Source organism: Sorex fumeus, unplaced genomic scaffold (genome assembly GCF_029834395.1).
Source record: "Sorex fumeus unplaced genomic scaffold, SorFum_2.1 ptg000061l, whole genome shotgun sequence".
In the NCBI taxonomy this organism is placed as follows: domain Eukaryota; kingdom Metazoa; phylum Chordata; class Mammalia; order Eulipotyphla; family Soricidae; genus Sorex; species Sorex fumeus.
Window position 1 is genome coordinate 17851671 of NW_026606118.1, and position 21083 is coordinate 17872753.

Sequence of the window (21083 nt, forward strand, 5' to 3'; positions counted from 1 at the left end):
TATAAATATGAGGCATAATTTACATGCCATACACTAGTAAAATGCCTAATTCAGTAGTACATGTAGGTCTTTCAAGCATCATGACCAATTCACTTCCTAATTGAATGCTTTCAGTCTATATTCATATTCTTGTCTAATTGCTTTGGCTAGTATCTCCAGTACAATAGCAAACTTTTGTTTTCCTTCTGTTTAACGTATGTTGTTTATTGATTTCTAGTCTTCTAAAGTTTGGTGGTGTATAGAATATTTCAGCAGCACAGTGGGTAGGGCATTTGCCTTGCATGCGGCCCTCCAAGGTTCGATTCCTCCATCTCTCTCAGAGAGCCTAGCAAGCTACCAAGAGTTTCCCACCCAAGCAGCAGAGCCTGGCAAGCTCCCCGTGACATATTCAATATGCTAAAGACAGTAATAACAAGTCTCACAATGGAGACGTTACTGGTGCCCACTTGAGCAAATTGATGAACAATGGGAAGATAGTGCTACAGTGCTATGGAGTATTCAGTTATTGATTTAAATTGATTTTGTTTATTGATGTGCTTTGAATTTCCCATACAGTGGTACTTGGGGGAACAGGACACTCCCAGTGAAAGTTGTCCAAATGGGCCAGACATTCTGTGTGAGATCCCAATGAATGTGTTACTTAATGAGCACTCTGGTTCCAGGGACCACCAAGGGCATCTGAGGGTATTTGAAGGGGGGGTACAGGTAACAATGTTCCGGAAGGATGTGGCAAGTCACTCTTTATTTCTCTTTCGAGATTCTGTGACTTTGCTTTAGATAATTGATGATTTCTGAAATGGATCTCTGAGATTATCCTAACGAGTGTATGTAGCTGTTTGAATATGCAAATAAAATGTTTTGGTTAATAATTTTGTAAATCATGATGTTTTATAAAACAAAAGTTTTAATATTTTGGTGAAATTTGGTATATTATCAGCCATTATGACGTTCTATAATTTCCTTATTTCCCCATTATGTATATATTTGCAGGCAGGAGGGCTTCTTAAAAGTCTCAGAGAATTTGATCTTTTTGCTTCATTCCTCCATTAATTTTTTTCTTCAAAATTCATAATCTCAGTTTAACTATGTCATAACCTGGAGAGTTTTCCCATGATGAGCTAGTTTTGAATTAATGTTGAAGGCTGAGTCTTTCAGGAAGTCATCAGACAACCCAAACATTGATAAGCATTTGAGAATAAGGATTTTCAAGACTTTTGTTCCATTTAATTTTTCTGATGACTGCTTTCTGATGACTGTATGAGAAATAGTGGCTATGCATTTCCAAGGACATGACTAAACAACAGATAGATGGTGCAAGGACAAATTAAAATTCCATGAAAAATCTCACTGCTCTTAAAGGTATGCAACTGTTTTTAATTCAACAAAGTCTTTGCTAATTCTCCAAGTTATGAAAAAGTTTATTTTAATTAATTTTGTTCTTCATTTCTTTTCTTTCTTTTTTAAAGGGGTCCATACTCAGCAATGCTCAAGGTTTACTCCTGACTCTGTGTTCAGGAATTGCTTCTGGCAGAGCTCAGGGGACCATATGTGGTGCTAGGGATTGAATTCCGGCCTGCCACATGCAGACAAGCCCTTCACCCACTGTACATCACTCCAGCTCTGTACATCAGTGTTTTAAGAAGCTAATTCTGTCATTTCCACGGGTACATTCTTGAATTTTTCACTTATCTGAATTTCTTGAGTTATCGCTGCCTGATATTTGTTTAAAGCAGGTAAAGGTAAAAGGTAAAGGCCCTCCCGTTGTTCATCGATTTGCTCGAGCGGGCCCAGTAATGTCTCCATTGGAGACTTTGTTGTTATTGTGTTTGGCATACCGAATACGTCACGGGGAGCTTGCCTGGCAAACAAGGAATTCATATGATTGCTTGGAAACCTTGTCACAAGAACATGTAATTACAAAAAACTCTGTGGAGGAAGGTAAAATTAGATTAAAGAAAGCTCAAATATGAATGTGATAGATAGGATGAGTCAAAACTGGACACATTTAACTTGAAAACAGAACATAAAGAAAACAACTTCACATTTTACACTAATATTAAAAAAATAATAAAATTATTCTATTCTCGTTGTACAGAAACTACTCTAGTTGTATAGAAAAGTAGAAGTTAATTCCCCAGACATGAATGCTTCATGTACGTAACTGGTATACTTCATGGTAAGTGCATGGGGTAGGGGTTTTCTCATGGGATTTCTCTTTCCTGCCTAGTCATGAAGCATATCCACAGTGTCTTTATGAACCTATGCAGAACTGCCTCTTTGTCAGGCCATAATCTCATGCATGTGAGTTCCAGTGGTTTTCAGCACTATTTGTTTTGAGTCATGGTCCTACAGGTAAAACTGGAAACAATAAGCACAGCATAAATGGAATACTACTCTGCCATTAAAAAGATGAAACTGTACTTTTTAGGAACAAAATAGATGGTTCCTAATGGAATTATTAAGAGGGATATTAGTAAGCAAAGGACAAACACTAGATTGTTTTGTTCACATATAGAATATGAATTCATAAAGGAAATGAAGTGGTAAGGAATCTTGAAACTCCTTGTCATGAATACAAGATCCAAGGTTTCTTAACAGTTGACAGAGGGAAGGAAAAGAAAGGGGGGAGAAAGAGAAGATATTCTACAGTTTTTTAAAAATTTTTATTAGTGAAACACCATGAGGTACAGTTGTAAACTTACAAATTTTTGTGCTTAGGTTTCAGTTACACAATAATCAAGTACCCATTCCTTCACCAGTGCCCATTTTCCACCACCACGGATCCCAGTATCCCTCCCACCCCCATCCCCCCTATCCAACCCTGCCTCTGTGGCAGGGCATTCCCTTTTGTTCTCTCTCCTTTTGGGTGTTGTGGTTTGCAAAAGAGGCATTGAGTGACAATTATGTTTGGTCTAAAGTCTACTTTCAGCATGCTTCTCCCATCTTGGAAGGATCCTCCCCACACCCTTTATTTGGTGCTCCCTTCTCTATCTGAACTCCCTTTTCCCCTAGCATGTGTGGCTGGCCTCCAAGCCATGGAGCAAAATTCCTGTAATAAAAAACTGTAATAAAAAAACTCCAAAAAACTGTAATATTGGCCACTCTTGGGTGTTAGTCTCCTATTTTGTTACTTTACGTTCTCCGGAAGAATGCAATTTTTCTATGTCTATTCCTCTCTTTCTGACTCATTTCACTTAACACGATACTTTCCATGTAGTACCACTTGTATGTAAATTTCATGACTTCATCTTTTCTAACAGCTACATAGTACTCCATTGTGTAAATGTACCAAAGTTTCTTTAACCAGTCAAATGTTCTCGGGAACTCAGGTTTTTTCCAGATTCTGGCTATTGTAAAGAGTGCTGCAATGAACAAACAAGTGCAGATACCACTTCGACTATACTTTTTTGACTCTTTGGGATATATTCCCAGGAGTGGTATTGCTGGGTCAAGTGGGATCTCAGTTTCTAATTTTTGAAATCGTCCACACTGTTTTCCAAAAGGGCTTAACCAGTCGGCATTCCCACCAGTAGTGAGGAGGGTCCCTTTCTTGCCACATCACGGCAGCACCAGTTGCTTTTGTTCTTTTGGATATGGGCAAGTTTCTGTGGTGTGAAATGATATCTTGTTGTTTTGATCTGCATCTTCCTGATGATTAATGATGTAGAGCATTTTCTCATGTGCCTTTTAGCCATTCGGATTTCTTCTTTGAGAAAGTTTATGTTCATGTCATCACTCCATTTTTTGATAGAGTTGGATGTTTTCTTCTTGTGGAGTTCAACCAGTACCTTGTATATCTTTGATATCAACCCCTTGTCAGATGTGTATTCGGCGAATATCCTTTCCCATTCTGTATACTGTTTTTGTATTTTGGTCACTGTTTCTTTTGAGGTGCAGAAGCTTCTTAGTTTAAGATAGTGCCATTTGTCTATGTCTGTTTTGACTTGCTTGGCCAGTGGTGTGACATCATTGAAGATACCATTAGCTTCAATATCATGGAGGTTTTTGCCTACTTTATCTTCAATGAACTTTATGGATTCCGGTCTGTTGTTGAGGTCTTTAATCCATTTTGGTCTTATTTTTGTACATGGCATTAGGCAGAGGTCTGAGCCCACTTTTTTGCATGTAGCTGTCTAGTTTTGCCAGCACAATTTGTTAAAGAGGCTTTCCTTGCTCTGCTTTACTTTTATTGCCCCCTTATCGAAGGTTAGATGATCATATGCTTGGGGGCACATGTCAGTATATTCAACCCTGTTCCATTGGTCTGCAGCTTTGCCTTTGTTCCAGTACCATGCTGTTTTAATTATTACTGCTTTATAATAGAGTTTGAAGTTACGGAAGTTGATTCCTTTCATTTTCTTTTTCCCAAGAATTGCTTTAGCTATTCGTGGGGGCTTATTGTTCCACATAAATTTCAGGAGTGTTTGCTCCATTTCTTTGAAGAATGTCATGGTTATCCTAATAGGGATTGTGCTGAATTTATACAGTGCTTTGGGAAGTATTGCCATTTTGACAATGTTAATTCTTCCCATCCGTGAACAGGGGATATTTTTCCATTTCCTCATGTCCTCTTTTATTTCCTGAAGTAGCGTTTTGTAGTTTTCTTTGTACAGGTCCTTTGCTTCCTTAGTTAAGCGATTCCTAGATACTTGATTTTCTGGGGCACAATTGTGAATGGGATTGTTTTTTTCATGTGGCTTTCTTCTCTTTCATTATTTGCATATAGGAAAGCCATAGACTTTTTTGTATTGATTTTATAGCCTGCAACTTTCTATACAAGTCTATTGTTTCTAGGAGTTTCTTGGTAGAAGTTTTAGGGTTCTCTAAGTATAGTATCATATCATCTGCAAATAGTGAGAGCTTGGTTTCTTTCTTTCCTACCTGGGTGCCCTTGATATCTTTTTCTTGCCTAATAGCTATTGCAAATACCTCCAGTCCTATATTGAACAGTAGTGGAGAGAGTGGGAATCCTTGTCTCATCCCTGATCTTCGGGGGAAGGCTCTCAGTTTTTCCCCATTGAGGATGATGCTTGCTGTCAGCTTGTGGTAGATGGCTTTAACTATATTGAGGAAAGTCCCCTCTATTCCCATTTTGGCAAGGGTTTTCATCATAAACAGGTGCTGAATCTTGTCAAATGCTTTCTCTGCATCTATTGATATGATCATATGCTTTTATCTTTTCTTTTGTTGATATGATAGATTATGTTGATAGATTTCTGAATGTTAAACCATCCTTGCATCCCCGGGATGAATCCCACTTGGTCATGGTGTATGATCTTTTTGATGAGTTGTTGAATTCTGTTTGCTAGTATTTTATTGAGAATCTTTTGATCCGTGTTCATCAGGGATATCGGCCTGTAGTTTTCTTTTCTTGTGATGTCTTTGTTTCCTTTTGGTATTAGAGAGATATGGGCTTCATAGAAACTTTTTGGGAGAGTTTCTGCTTCTTCAGTTTCCTGGAAAAGTTTGAGAAGAACTGGCAATAGGTCCTCTTTAAATGTTTGGAAAAATTCACTAGTGAATCCATCTGGACCTGGGCTTTTGTTTTTGAAAAGACTTTTGATTAGTTTCAATTTCCTTGATGTTAATAGGTCTATTCAGGTATTCTAGATCTTCTTGATTCAGCCTTGGGAGATGATAGAAATCCAGAAATTTATCCATTTCTTCTAGGTTCTCTTGTTTCATGACATACAGACTTTCAAAGTAGTCTCTGATGATCTTTTGGATTTCTTTGGTTTCTGTTGTGATATCCCCCATTCTTTTTTCTAATTCGATTTATTAGGGTTCTCTTTCTCTCTCTGTTTCTTTGTGAGTGTTGCTAGTGATTTATCTATCTTATTAATTTTCTCAAAGAACCAACTCTTGGTTTCATTAATCTTTTGGATTGTTTTTTTGGTTTTGATTTCATTGATTTCAGTTCTAAGTTTTATGATCTCTTTCCTTCTGCCTGATTTTGGATCCTTCTGTTGATCCTTTTCTAAGATCTTGACCTGTGAAGTCAAGTTGTTTATGTGCATCTTTTCTTCCTGAGATATGCTTGCAGAGCTATAAATTTTCCCCATAATACGGCTTTCGCTGCATCCCATAGGTTCTGGTAGCTTGTGTCTTCATTCTCATTTGTTTCCAAGTAAGAAGATCACGGTCACGGTCCTCCCGTTGTTCATCGATTTGCTCGAGTAGGCCCAGTAACGTCTCCATCGTGAGACTTGTTGTTACTGTGTTTGGCATATCAAATACATCACGGGTAGCTTGCCAGGCTCTGCCGTGCAGGCGAGATACTCTCGGTAGCTTGCCGGGCTCTCCAAAAGGGGCGGAGGAATCGTACTCGGGTCGGCCATGTTGGCCACTTGTAAGGCAAACGCCCTACCACTGTGCTATCACTCCAGCCCAAGTAAGGAGATATTCTACAGTTTTACAAAATTATAAACCAATTATACTCAATAAAATTCTGCATATTTTTAAGTTTAGGTAATTTGGCTTAAAAATTTAAAAGAACATTAGTTTAAAATACTAATCCTTCAGACTCAGTTATTATATTAATAACATGATATTGAACTTAGGAATAGAGGCTATTTGAAATTATTTTTCTAAAGTGTTAAACTAGCATTACTGAGAGAAAATTCTATTGTGAAAATTTTTTAAAAAATATGAATCCTCTGCCTCTAGGAAATGATCCTTCCTTTAAATATTAGGTACTCAGTTCAAGAGACTTTCCCACTAACATGGAAAAGTATAATTTTATAACTAAACAAGTTTTCTGTATCTTTCTTATAAATCATCAAATTATATTTACTAACTGGACACATGTCTTTAAACTAGGCTAAAAAATTATGTAGTAGGTAATTGCTGTTTATTTTAAATCAAACAGTAAAAGTTTTGAGACATAGAGAGTGATATCAAATGACAGGATATACAACATAAATTGTAAGCAATAGTATTCTTTTTTTCATTATCATTTTACTGTCAACTATTCATATAAGATATAAAATGCATTCAAGTGACATACCTTTAGCATCACTTTTCTCTATTTCTTTTATTGCTTGAATGAATGTCAGTTGACTTTCATTGAGAGTCCAACTATTATATAATATCACACATTGTACAATATACTTATAAACCTGTGAAATAAAATGCAATGTTTAAGCACACATTGATAATAAACATATATATGCTTAACACCTTGTGTTCGGCCTATAATAAATATTTCTCTGGATTACTTATCAAAATTAATATATGGAAGCAGATATTCTTAAAAATTCTGTATGTGCCTTGAACATGACCAATCTGGGTTTGAACTCCAGCATGCTATATGGTCCTTCGAACCTGGCCAAGGGTCATTCTGGAGGACAGAGGTAAGAGTAAGCCCTGTAAATTTCTGGGTGACATGCCACCCCAAAAATTCATAATAGGTATTTTATTTTATTTTCTAGACCTATGCATTATTTTTAATTATTTTAAAAATTTTATTGAATTGCCATAATATACAATTACAGGGTTGTTCATGATTGAGTTTCGGTCAACAATATTCCAAAACCCTGTGCACAATCTCCTCCACCACCAATGTCCCCAGTTTCCATCCCACATGCCTCCTCTGGCCCCACCCACAGATGCTGCTGTGGCAGACACTTTTCTTTTCTCTCTCTCTCTCTCTCTCTCTCTTTCTCTCTCTCTCTCATTCTCTCTCTCTCTCTCTCTCTCTCTCTCTCTCTCTCTCTCTCTTATTTTCCTTTTAGGCACTATAGTTCGCAATACCGTTACTGAAAGGTATCATGCATATCACTTTACCCTCTTTCATCACTCAGTTCCTGTCTGGAGTGACTGTTTCCAATTATCATTGTCATAGTGGTCCCTTCTCTAAAAGGTAACTTCTCTTTAGTAATTCTAAAATTACTCCCTCACCACCTTTGTGGTGATCTTCTAATCATGGGCCAGTCCTCCTGGTCCTTGTTAGAACCACTCACTCTTGATAGTATGTTAGGTGTATCCTGACTGTCTCTTTAGTCTATAGATTTTTTCAAGATAGAAAACTTTATGTATTACTGTTATCCTGTTGTTCATCGATTGCCTCAAGTAGGCACCAGTAACGTCTTCTTCATCCTAGCCCTGAGATTGTAGAAAGTGCCACATTTGAGGTTTATTCAGGGTCAGGAGAATGAGACTCATCATCGTTACTGGTTTTTGGCATATTGAATATGCCACGGGGAGTTTGCCACACTCTGCAGTGTGGGCAGGATACTTTTGGTAGCCTGCCAGGTTCTCCAGAGTAAGAACTAGATAATAACAGGTCACGTGGCCTTGTTAAAACCATTCACTCTTGATAGTATGTTAGGTGTATCCTGACTGTCTCTTTGGTCTATGATTTTTTCAAGATAGAAAACTTTGTGATTATATTTGTATTCATTATTGATATTATTTGCTTGTTAACTTTTTCATCTTGTTTCACTGATTGAATAGCTTTTAACACATGAAGGTACCTGCTGTGAAGTGTTGGTAGTTTCTTCTGTAAAGGGCATAAATATGGTTTCCTCATCCACGATAGGAACAGATTCCATCACCACGTTTCCGGATCTACCCTTAGTGGTTTTCTGACTTGCTGGAGTGCTCTTCTTCTTAGGGAAATCTGGATCCTTCTTGGATGAAGAATGAAATGCAAAAAGTGGCTTGCTAGCTGAATCAAAGAAATAGAAAGTATAAGATACAGTCTGTGGATGCAAAGTCCTTGCTCACTTTATGATTTAGTCCTATAAAACAGTTTATAGGACTGTTTTTTAAAAAGTTTTTTTAAAAGTTTTATAAAACTTTTGAAGAAACACATGAATCTAATTGGTTACTTGCTTGAGCGGGCCCAGTAATGTCTCCATTGTGAGAATCATTGCTACTGTTTTTGGTTTATCGAATATGTCACGGGAAGCTTGCCAGGCTTTGCTGTGCAGGCGAGATACTCTCAGTAGACGGCCGGGCTCTCCGAGAGGGGCAGAGGAATCGAACTCTGGTTGGCCATGTCAGCTGCGTGCAAGGCAAATGCCCTACCCACCGTGCTATCGCTCCAGCCCTTAATTGGTTATTATACGATAAAAATTAAAAATGTCATCAACTTCTTGGATATATTCTCAAAGAAACATATAGTTGTAAAAAACTTGCATAAAGCAAGCAGTATATATGTGCAATCAGCAATACTAAACAATCAGCAATACTAAAAGAATATCCAACTTAACAATTTCTTATTCATTCTCTGCATGAAATAAAACCAGTCCGATTTGTTTGATACCACGTTTTATACCACGTGTGCTGTCACACAAATAAAACATTTTCACATTATTTTTGTTTTGATTTTGTTTTTCGTACTTTATCAATTATTTATTTGGTTTTGACTGGCACACAGCAGTGCTCTGGGGCTATTTCTGCCTCTGAACTAAGGAGTAACACTTAGGGAGAACAAATGCAATGATACAGGGGTTTGAACTAATTTGAAACAGTACTGACAGATGCAAGCAAGTGCCTTAATCCTCGTGAAGGCCCCAAACCCCAAACATTTTCATTTCATTAATTTCTACATGCATTATCTAATCATAAACAGATAATAAAAATTATCTATGGGAGGGGACAAAGATTGAAACATGCTCACAGTTATTAATTCATTAAATATTCATTTAAAAATACGAGCAAATGAAAAGGAAATTTCAATTCCACTCAAAATATATAATTTACCTGTGTTTACTCATCCAGGATTGTGATTCTTGGAAGAGAGTAAAAAAATACATAAGATTTTCTCAGTTTCCAGAATGCCCCCTCCCCCAACCCCGCCTCCATGGAAGCACGTTTTCCATGTCTGGCATAGAGCAGAAACCAGAGTCAACAGCTTGTATACAGTTCAGATTGAAGCTTGAATTTCTGGAAACAAATTTGTAAGACCCAGTACAAAGCGAGGCAAAGGGGAGGTGCATATAGACTCCCGCTAACATTTTATAATCAAACTAAAACTTCAATAGGTCACTCTTTGTAAAGCATACAAAAGCACCTTAAAGAGGAAGAGGAGGTACTAATTAAATACTGATTCGAACCCGGGACTTGGCTTTCTCCACATCCGCACCCAGGCGTCCTCTAGGACCCTGGGATGCTCATCATTCCTGATCCTCTTCCTGTTCATCCCCAACGCTGTGCTGGTCTTCTTCCTCCCCCAGGTTGAGCCCTCCTCACACACCAGGTGCCCATAGGGGGCGTGGCCTCTTCAAAGGTGGATGTGGATTCTGTAGAAGTGGTCGTGGCCTAATTTTGACCTGCCAAACGCTCACGCAGCCGCAGATAATCTACTTATACCCGGCAATCTCAAGGAACACCTTAGTCTCCAAACCTCCACACCAACATGAAGAAACAACGCAAATTCCCACCATGAGGGAAGGATGATAAAAACAGTACAGAAGCCTCACTAGGTGTTACTCACCTAAGGGACCTCTCTGAGAAAGAATTCAGATATGAACTAATGAAGATGTTCAATGAAATCAATGAAACAGTGAGACAGATATCCAGTACATTAAAGGAGGACATGAAAGAAACAATTTAGAAAATACAGGAAGAAATGAGAGCAGAAATTGGAAAGCTATGCACAGAAATGTCACGAATAAAAGATTCTGTCGATGAAATAAAAAACTCAGTCTGTGTCCTCAACAATAGAATGGCCAGAGCTGAAGACAGACTCAGTGAGCTGGAAGATCAGCTGCATCAAGCCTACAGGTAACAACAAACAATAGCAAGAGACCTCAAAATAGCTTAAGAGTGAATCAGAGTCCTAGGAGATGATTTCAAGAGGAACAGCATTAGAATCATTGGAGTGCCAGAAGGTCAGGGAAGCAATCCCAGTGAAAAGTCACAGTTAAACAAATCATTGCTGAAAAATTCCCAGAGCTGGACAATGCAGCCATACAGATTCAAGGAGCCCAAAAGGTACCAGCTAAAAGAGACTCTACCAAAAACACTCCCAGACATATCAGAGTTAGAATGATCAATGCCGCTGATAGAGACACAATACTGCAAGCAGCAAGGTCAAAGAAGGAAATCACATACAAAGGAGCACCCCTTAGATTCACAGCAGACCTATCAGAGGAAACCCTCCAAGCTCGAAGGCAATGGTGGGATATAGTGAAAAAACTCACTGAAATGAACGCTTCACCAAGATACTCTATCCGGCTAAACTCTTACTCAAACTCGAAGGAATGGTACACTATTTTGTGCATAAACAGCAGCTCAGGAACTTCATAGATTCAAAACCAAACCTAAAAGAAGGGCTAAAGGGGCTACTGTAAGACAAGACAAACCATACAAGAACAACAAAACCTTACAGAAAAATGACACAAAATCCCATAACAATAATCTCTCTCAACGTCAATGGTCTAAATTCACCAATTAAGAGACACAGAGTGGCAAAATGGATACAAAGACAGAACCCAACATTCTGCTGCCTACAAGAAACTCATCTCAACAGTCAGAGCAAATACAGACTCAAAGTGAAAGGATGGAAAACAATCCTGCAAGCAAACAGCTCCCTCAAAAAAGATAGGGTGGCCATACTAGTATCCAACAACATAAATTTCAGGTTGGAAAAGATTAGAAGGAACAGCAAAGGCCTTTTTCTATTCATCAAAGGATATGTACAACAGGAGGATATCACACTCTTAAATGTATATGCACCTAATGAGGGAACAGCTAAATATTTAAAACAACTGCTAACAGATGTTAAGGAGGACATTGCTAGCAACACAATAGTAGCCAGAGACTTCAGCAACACCTTATCACCTCTGGATAGATCAACAAAAACAAACAAGGAAACATTGGCTTTGAAGGAAAAATAGAAGAGAGAGGGCTTATAGACCTATACGGCTTTACACCCCAAGAAGAAAGAATACACATTCTTCTCCAGTGCACACAGAACATTTTTCAAAATAGATCAGGTGCTAGGCCACAAAACATACCTCAATAGAATCAGGAAGATACAAATAGTATCAACAATCTTTTCAGACCATGATGCATTGAGAATAGAAGTGAATCACACACAGACACGGAGAACCAAATCAAATACCTGGAAATTAAACAACTCAAAGTTGAACAACAAGTGGGTCAAGAAAGGAAGTCAAGGACGAAATCAAAAGATACTGGGACACACATGAGAATGAAGACATGAGCTACCAGAACCTATAGGATGCAGCTAAAGCCTTGTTAAGGGGAAAATTTATAGTTCTGCAAGCATTTCTCAGGAAGGGTCCACACAAACAACTTGACCTCACAGCTAAGAGTTTAGAAAAGGATAAAAAAAAACAATCCAAATCAGGCAGAAGGAAAGAAATCATAAAACTTAGAGCAGAAATCAACGACATGGAAACCAAAAAAACAATCCAAAAGATCAATGAAACCAAGAGCTGGTTCTTTGAGAAAATAAACAAGATATATAAACTACTAGCAAGACTCACAAAGAAAGAGAGAGAGAACCCTAATAAACCGAATCAGAAATGAGAAGGGTATATCACAACAGAAAACAAAGAAATTCAAAGGATCATCAGAGACTACTTTGAAAGTCTGTATGCCATGAAACAAGAGAACCTAGAAGAAATAGATAAATTTCTGGTTTCCTATAATCTCCCAAGGTTGAATCAAGAAAATCTAGTGTACGTGAATAGACCTATTAACATCAAGTAAATTGAAACTAATTAAGTCTTCCCCCCCCAAAAAAAGCTCAGGTCCAGATGGATTCACTAGTGAATTTTTTAAAACATTTAAAGAGGACCTATTGCCAGTTCTTTTCAACCTTTTTCAGGAAATTGAAGAAACAGAAACTCTCCCGAATAGTTTTTATGACGCCCATATCTCTCTAATACCAAAAGGAAACAAACACCAGAAGAAAAAAATAAACTACAGGTGGATATCTCTGATGAACACGGATGCGAAGATTCTCAACAAAATACTAGCAAACAGAATTCAACAACTCATCAAAAAGAAAGAAATTTGAAGTGGAGCAAGGAAAGCCTCATTAACAAATTGTGCTGGCAAAACTGGACAGCTCCATGCAAAAATATGGGTTCAGATCTCTGCCTAACACCATATACAAAAGTAACATCAAAATGGATTAAAGACCTCAACATCAGACCGGCATCCATAAGGTACATTGAAGACAAGGCTGGCAAAACCCTCCACGACACTGAAGCTAATGGTATCTTCAAAGATGTCACACCAGTGGCCAAACAAGTGAAATGGAAAAGTATATTCACCCAATACACATCCGACAAGGGGTTTATATGAAGGATATACAAAGTACTGGTTGAACTCCAAAAGAAAAAAACATCCAACTCCATCAAAAAAATGGGGTGATGAAATGAACAGAAGCTTTCTCAAAGAAGAAATCCAAATGGCAAAAAGGCACATGAGAAAATGCTCTACATCACTAATCATCAGGGAGATGCAGATCAAAACAACAATGAGATATCATCTCACACCACAGAGACTGGCCCACATCCAAAAGAACAAAAGCAACCGGTGTTAGTGTGGATGTGGTGAGAATGGGACTCTCCCTCACTGCTGGTGGGAATGCCGACTGGTTCAGCCCTCTTGGAAAACAGTATAGACGATTCTCAAAAAATTAGAAATTGAGCTCCCATTTGACCCAGCAATGCCACTTTTGGGAATACATCCCGGAGAGGCAAAAAAAGTACAGTCGAAATGACATCTGCACTTCTATGTTCATTGATGCACTGTTTACAATAGTCAAAATTTGGAAAAAACCTGAGTGCCTGAGAACAGATGACTGGTTAAAGAAATTTTGGTACATGAACACAATGGAGTACTATGTAGCTGTTAGAAAAGATAAAGTCATGAAATTTACATACGAGTGGTACTGCATGGAAAGCATCATTCTAAGTGAAATGAGTCAGAAATAAAGGAACAGACATAGAAAGACTGCTTTCATCTGGGGAACATAAAGCAACAAAATGGAGACTAACACCCAAGAATAGCTGAGATAAGTATCAGGAGGTTTACTCCATGGCTTGGAGGCCAGCCGCACACACTAGGGAATAAAGGCAGCTCAGATAGAGAAGGGAGCACCAAATAAAAGGGGTTGGGAGGATTTTCTCAAGATGGGAGATACATGCTGAAAGTAGGCTATAGACCAAACATGATTGACAATCAATGCCTCTTTTGCAAACCACAGCACCCAAAAGGAGAGAGAGAACAAAAGGGAATGCCCTGCCACAGCGATGGATTGGGATGTGGGGTGTGGGGTGTTGGGAGGGATACTGGAATCATTGGTGGTGGAAAATGGGCACTGGTGGAGGGATGGGTACTTGATCATTGTATAACTGAAACCGAAGCACAAAAGTTTGTAAGTCTACAACTCTACCTAATGATGTTTCACTAATAAAAATTAAAAATATATATGTTCAATTAAAAAAATAAAACTTAAAAAATTAATAAAAAAAGAGGAAGAGCAATTTAGACAGGGGAAATTTACCTTAAGGGTCTTGATATATTTGAAGGAAGATACAGAAATTGCATATGGCATTTTTAAATAAAAATGACATAATATGAATATACATTAAATATTGAAAATGACCCATGAAATAGTAAGAAACAACAGGTTAATGATAGGGTAAAAGAAACTGTGATTTTAAAATTAAACAACTGCTTAATCTGTAATTTTACCCAAACTCAGCTTTGCTAATAAAATATAGTGCATTTCCCCACCTTCCAGACTAAATCACTACATCTGTGCAGTGTCTGCATTATCATATGTGGTGTCATCTCAATTTTCTGCTCCTCCAAATTCCCATTCATATTGGGTTATGATGACATATACATATATTCTCCATTTAACAAAAGAGAACAAAAGGAGCTAAAATGACTTAGTCACATATACATATATATACACATATCACATGTGTATTAGGTAGAAATAGGTTTAAAATATGTTCTTTAAGAAGTTTTCTTTATTATTATGTAATTAAAATCAATATAAGCCCGATTTGTTGAAAAGCATAAGCAGGAAAAATGGATAGTTACACAATGTCAACAGGAGATAGAATCAATTAAAAAGTGCTTCAGGAGGGGCTGGAGCGATAGCAGAGGGGGTAAGGCATTTGCCTTGCACGGCTGACCCGGGTTCAATTCTCAGCATCCCATATGGTCCCCTAAGCACCGCCAGGAGTAAGTCCTGAGTGCAAAGCCAGGAGTAACCCCTGTGCATTGCCAGGTGTGACCCAAAAAAGAAAAAAAATGGATTTAGAAAATAGCATTTTATTCAAATAAGTATAAGTGGATTATACTGTTCTAATTAGAGACTAGAATCTTTGCATCAAAATTAACAATTTTAGACAAAAAATATTTTCTCTTCAATTTTTTGGGCCCTACCTTGTGGAACTTAGGACGTACTCCTGATTCTGCACTCAGGGATCACTCCTGGTGGGACTGGGGGTACCGCGTGAGGTGTTGGGTTTTGAACCCAGGTAAGGCACCACCAAAGCTAGCACTCCACCTGCTATACTATCCCCTTTAACCCTAATATGAGACTTTTTAAAAAATTTATTGGATAAACAAAAATTAACTAGACAAATGAAAGGAAATGAAAGAATCAGTGTTGGGATCAATTTATTAAAACTGAATAAAGACTTTTTATATTAATTTTTAATATATAGCCTATGAAGAAAATTTAAATAATAAACTTTGGAACTTTATACAGGAGAGCATAGAAATAAGAAAATATATTAGAAATAAATGTTTTACACCTAAAAATGAAAGTGGATCTTAACATACAGTCTCTGAAACTTACCTAATACTCATAAAATAATATGTAAACACAATATTTGAGATTCTTAGTTGTCACAATAGCAAGGCTTTTCTTAATATTAGTGTGGTGCTTAGATATCAAACCATTTACTTCTAAAATAAAGCATAAGTATTATTTATAATCTTCAGTGAAACACTAATCAAAAGTCATTTGAGTCAGGCCACAGATAAAACATCAAAATAAGAAGTAAAAATATAATATAAAAATATAATATATAAAATATAATATAAAATATAAAAATATATGATTTATAAAATTCTATTATATAGGAATAGTAAATATAGCTGAACTATTACTTGAAAATTTTAAACATTTATACATCTTCGAGTCAGCCAAAAATTTAAAAATCACAAAATATGGCTAACTTTAATAACACTGCATATAAAGTTTCAAGACTTGAAAGGAGATAGAAATAATGAGCAAGAGAACTGGCCTAGTAGGAACCCTGCACTGGGGTGGGGTGGGGCGCTAAAGGGAAGTGGGATCAGGCAGGAAAGGGACCACCACAACAATGATAGAGGCAAGTAGTCACTCTGAACTGGAACTAAGTGCTGTAAAAAGGGAAAGTGACATGCATGATACCCATCAGGAATAGGAGGGCAAATTCCAGTACCTAAAAAGGAGGATGGGGTTGGGGGCGGGGCAGAAGAAAGAAAAAAGAAGAAAGTACCTGTCATAGAGGCAGGCTTGAGAACGGGAGAAATATTGGGATACTGATGGAGTGAAGTGGACACCGGAGTAGGGATTGGTATTGTAACACTTTATGCCTGAAACTCAATCATGAATATCTTTGTTATTCACGGTGATTCAATACAACACATTTTTCTGAAATTTCATGGCTTTATAAAATTACACTATAATTTATTACATTTAGCTCAGAAAACGTGCATATCACTAAACATATTTAATTTAAAGCAAGACTTAAAATATGAACGAATTTCATTTGATGAAATGGAAAAAAAACATTAGACTAAGATTTTAAATAGAGGAAAAATTAAACAGATGAACATGAAAAACCAGAGAGGTACTAAGACACTTGCCTTGCATGCAATCAACCTGGGTTTCATCCCTGGCACACCATACAGTGACTCTTACCAGGACTTATCCCTGAGCACAGAAGCAGGAGTAATCCCTGGATGTGACCCCCAAATAAAACAAAAAAGATGAACACAACTGATAAAGTAGGTTTATGTATATATATATATATATGTATAAAGAGTGATAAAGTATCATTAATGAATCCATGAGTTCATTCTTTGATAAAGGAGGAAAACTTCTGAAAAGTCTGATCAATGACTTTAAAAAAAAATAAAACACACTAGGGCTAGAATGATAGCACAGCAGGTACGGTGTTTGCCTTGCACGTGGCCCGACCCTACTTCGATTCCCAGCATCCCGTATGGTCCCCTGAGCATGGCCAGGAGGTAGTTCCTGAGTGCATGAACCAGGAGTGACCCCTGACCATCGCCGGGTGTGACCCAAAAAGCAAATAAATAAAAAATAAAAAAACACAAATAAACATGAATATTTAAAGATCAGCGTACAAATATATTCAGAAAAGTGTAGAATTACAAGAAATTCTATAATTCAGATGTATTTGAAAGACAGATTTAACTCTCACTTTTAAATAAAAACACATGGTATACAATTGATAATTTTTAAAACAAAGTCATAAAAATTAATTTAAAGTAAATAATGAATTTAAAGTAGTTCAAGGTAAGTATAAACAAATATAAACATATCCCTTGAAAATCTATTAGTTTTGGGGTACAAAGATATAATGCCAAAAGTAGAGGGTTTGCTTTGCATGCAGCCAACCTGGGTTTGTGATGTCTGACACATCATATGATCCCCGAAAATCCGCTAGGAGTTTTCCCCAGCACAGAAGTCAGGAGTAAGTACAAACGGGTGTGGTCCAAAAAAAAAGAAAGAAAAGTAAATTCATTAAGTTTTGAAGTTCAAATAATAAACTTTAAAAATGTTCTGTAATATTTAAAACGAGTAAACATATCACTATCATTCAGAAATAATTTGATTTTATTACAATACCCAGGACTATTTTGCTGAAATTAATAAAGTGTTTGTAAATTTTAATTAGACTATTTTTTAAATAGTGAATTGGAAGTGAGATCACTTTAAGATAATAAAATGTTATATGTTGCTCACAAATAAAAAAGGCAAATAGTTAAAATGCATTTCAAGTGTAATTTTAATTCTATTTATTTTTTGAGATTACTTTGATGGTGACGCATACAATACAAAAGCTTTGGAAAAATTTTTGCTGTAATCACAAGTTCTATAGATTGAAAGGCTTACTAGTTCTTTTGTCTTAAAACAACATTTTGAAAGTCATCCATATATGCTGGCTATTCTACGAAATACTGTCATGATTTTAGGTGGGCATTTGTCTATTCAAATGAATATTTTTTATGTTTTGGGGGAAATGAAAGCAAGCCAGTGTTCCAAGAGAGAAAATAGATTTTAAAATTTGTGGCATTTTTAAAAATTTTTTTAAAAAAATTTAAAATTAATTTTTTTTTTAATTTAAAAAAATTGCCACTCATAAGGAAAGATGAAATCATGTTGTCTGCTACAATTAGATTGAGATTAAGTTGGAAAAGGACAAATACTGGATACTTTTATTTATTTGTTGGTTATGGAGTAACAAAAAAAAAAAAAGAAAAATAACAGGTAGCATCGAATAAGAACGCCAAGAAAAGAAGGGAATGGATAGAGGCAGAGGATTGAGGGATGATGACGGAACACAAGGATATTGGTGGAAGGTGTTGCACATTTAATTTTGGTGGCAGCAAGATGAGGTCATTGTATAGATTAATACCATAAATGCTACCACTCTTTTAGTCATGCCATCCAAACCACAATAATCATGAAAAAATGAAAATTAGGAACGTTAAAATGTATCTGTGAATCTAAATAACTACACACAAAATAATCACACTAACATTGGCGACTCAAAGCTTTTTCACCTCCGAAGAAGTTGATGACTGGGATTAAGGCTTGGCCTTTCCCAATGGTGCTCACTACAGTTTCTTCATTTTCCAGGATCTGCAGTTTGATGAATGCATCGGGTTTGGAAGTGCGCGCATGTATTGTAATAGGATGTGGTGATGCCACCTTAATAGAATACCTGTGAAGAGTTAAAAAAAATGTGATGGTATGTGAGTGTCTTGGTCTTTCCTTCAATTCAGTCACATGCAAACAGTATCATTAGCTGATACCATAATCTCCAAGAAAATCCACTGAAGTCCTCTGAAAATCTAGAGATACTATTGACAGTAGAAATTTTTGGGCAAACGATTACCCACACGCCTTTTTTGAAATGGGCTGAGTACACACATTTAGCAGTATCCTACAGAGAAGGATTGTGGGACTTTTTGTTCAGATACAGTAAGCACTCACAAGTCTTGACAGGTCTGTAAACTACAGCCACCACAAGCCTTTCCATGAAAGCCTCCTGCCAGGACAGACAAAGAGCAGGAGAGCGTGCTAACAGTGGCAAGAGCAGACCTCCCACGTGTCCTCTCCTCTTCCATAAGGGCTGGAATTGATCTTTCCTTAATGCAGTTGAAGAGAGTTTGCAAATGGCTCAGTTCCCCCATCAAGTTTCAATTGCTCCAGAAACTTGCTTGTCTATCATCTCTCTCCTCTGCTTAAATCTCTTGCTTTTGTTCTCATTTTTGGCTTTTGTACACATTCGACACAACCATTGGGGTTCATTCCTTTTTACCCGTTTAAAAAATGCAAATCAAAGTGAAACGTAAAATAAAATACAAGAAATCTTCAACCAAGTCTGCAGGCAAAGTGCTATTTCACTCATCACCCTCCTCTATCCCAGTCCCTAATTATGAAAAGAAAATTTCCTCTTTTAGCTATCTTCGTCTCATCGTTTCCCCCTCACTACCAACACTCCTCTCTGCCCCCAATTGTGGTCCTAAATTTTCTCTGGATGGGGTTTCAGGCAGCTGGTCACCACCCTATAGATTAAACTTCAGCTCTCATCTTGTTCAATTTCTCAGGAGAATCTGACAGAAGTAAAACCAATTCTCCTAGAAGCATAATAACCTTGTGCCTCATATTTGGAGGTGTTTAAAAACAAAGAGTTATGTCCCAGTGACATTCCAAAAAAAATCTTCATATTCTCTCTCGGGGCTAACTTTCATTGCATATACTTTGATAAAATAGTGTTTCCCAGTCTGTATCTCCAGTTCGAACTCTATGCAGTGGCATTTGGACATTGTCAAAATTTATGCTCCAAAATGAAATGTTTTCTTAGTGCTTAGTCTGCAATTGGAGTTGTTTTCCTAGCACCTCTGTCTGGGCAGGTGGTATATCCCATGCCAGGGTTCAAAGTTCAACACCCCAAGAATTCTAATCATCCAACACAGCAAGTTCACTTAGTAGATTATTTTATAAACTTTTTTTTCCCATTCTAATTCTAGTATCACTGTGCTGTTGGGCATCCTTTGGCCATGGGTAGGTGATATTCCAGCTTCCACTAATTCACAATATCATCTTTTTAGTATATGGGTCTTTTAAACTCTATAAAGTGTTGCAATGGGCCAGGAAAGTAATGTGAAGGCAATTAGTTTACAAGCAGCTCAACATGAAGAATTAATACAACTATTACTGGCAAACAAAAGCAATGGCAAATATTAGAGTAACTGATTCTCTTGACTCTGATTATTCTTCAAATTAAATGAATTCCATATGCTCTCCCCAAATAAATCCTTTATCTGAACATTCAGGCACAGTCTGAATATGGTAAATCAAAATAAACTACTTCTTAGCTAAATTGAAACAACTATATAAATTATAAGAATTAATATGAACTTAAGGAACAATTTAATATAAATATTAATAAAATAAATGTAACATAGAAACTGCATTATCTATATAATTACTAGTGATAAGGTGATATTTATAAATAATATAGGATGTATAAACATAGATGGGCTAATTTTGATCATACTAATTTTTAAAAATCTTTTTACTAAAGGTCAAAGGCAACATGAGAGAACTGATTCACATAACAGAGTTTGTATTGGGGGTGAGAGTTTGAAAAGGTAGGGATGTTGGAATATTTGGTGATAGGTATGATGGTAGATTTATGTGCATGAGAAACCATTGATAGTAATGCAAATCACAGAAATCTAATCAATATAAAAATTTAAAAAATATCTGTACAAAATAAAATGTGTTTTATAGTATGAGACTTAAGGAACAAACTAAAAACCCA

General features: G+C 36.8%; 1 protein-coding gene across 1 annotated transcript in view; it reads right to left on the minus strand.

Moving 5' to 3' along the window:
- Positions 1–21083, minus strand: part of ADGB (androglobin) — a 224289-nt gene that overhangs the window by 23581 nt on the left and 179625 nt on the right. Inside the window, exons 27-29 of the mRNA XM_056126354.1 lie at positions 18790–18974; positions 8475–8668; positions 7007–7118 (exon numbers count right to left, since the gene is read on the minus strand). Of these exons, the coding sequence (XP_055982329.1) occupies positions 7007–7118; positions 8475–8668; positions 18790–18974 (491 nt within the window). The remainder of the gene's footprint in view (positions 1–7006; positions 7119–8474; positions 8669–18789; positions 18975–21083) is intronic.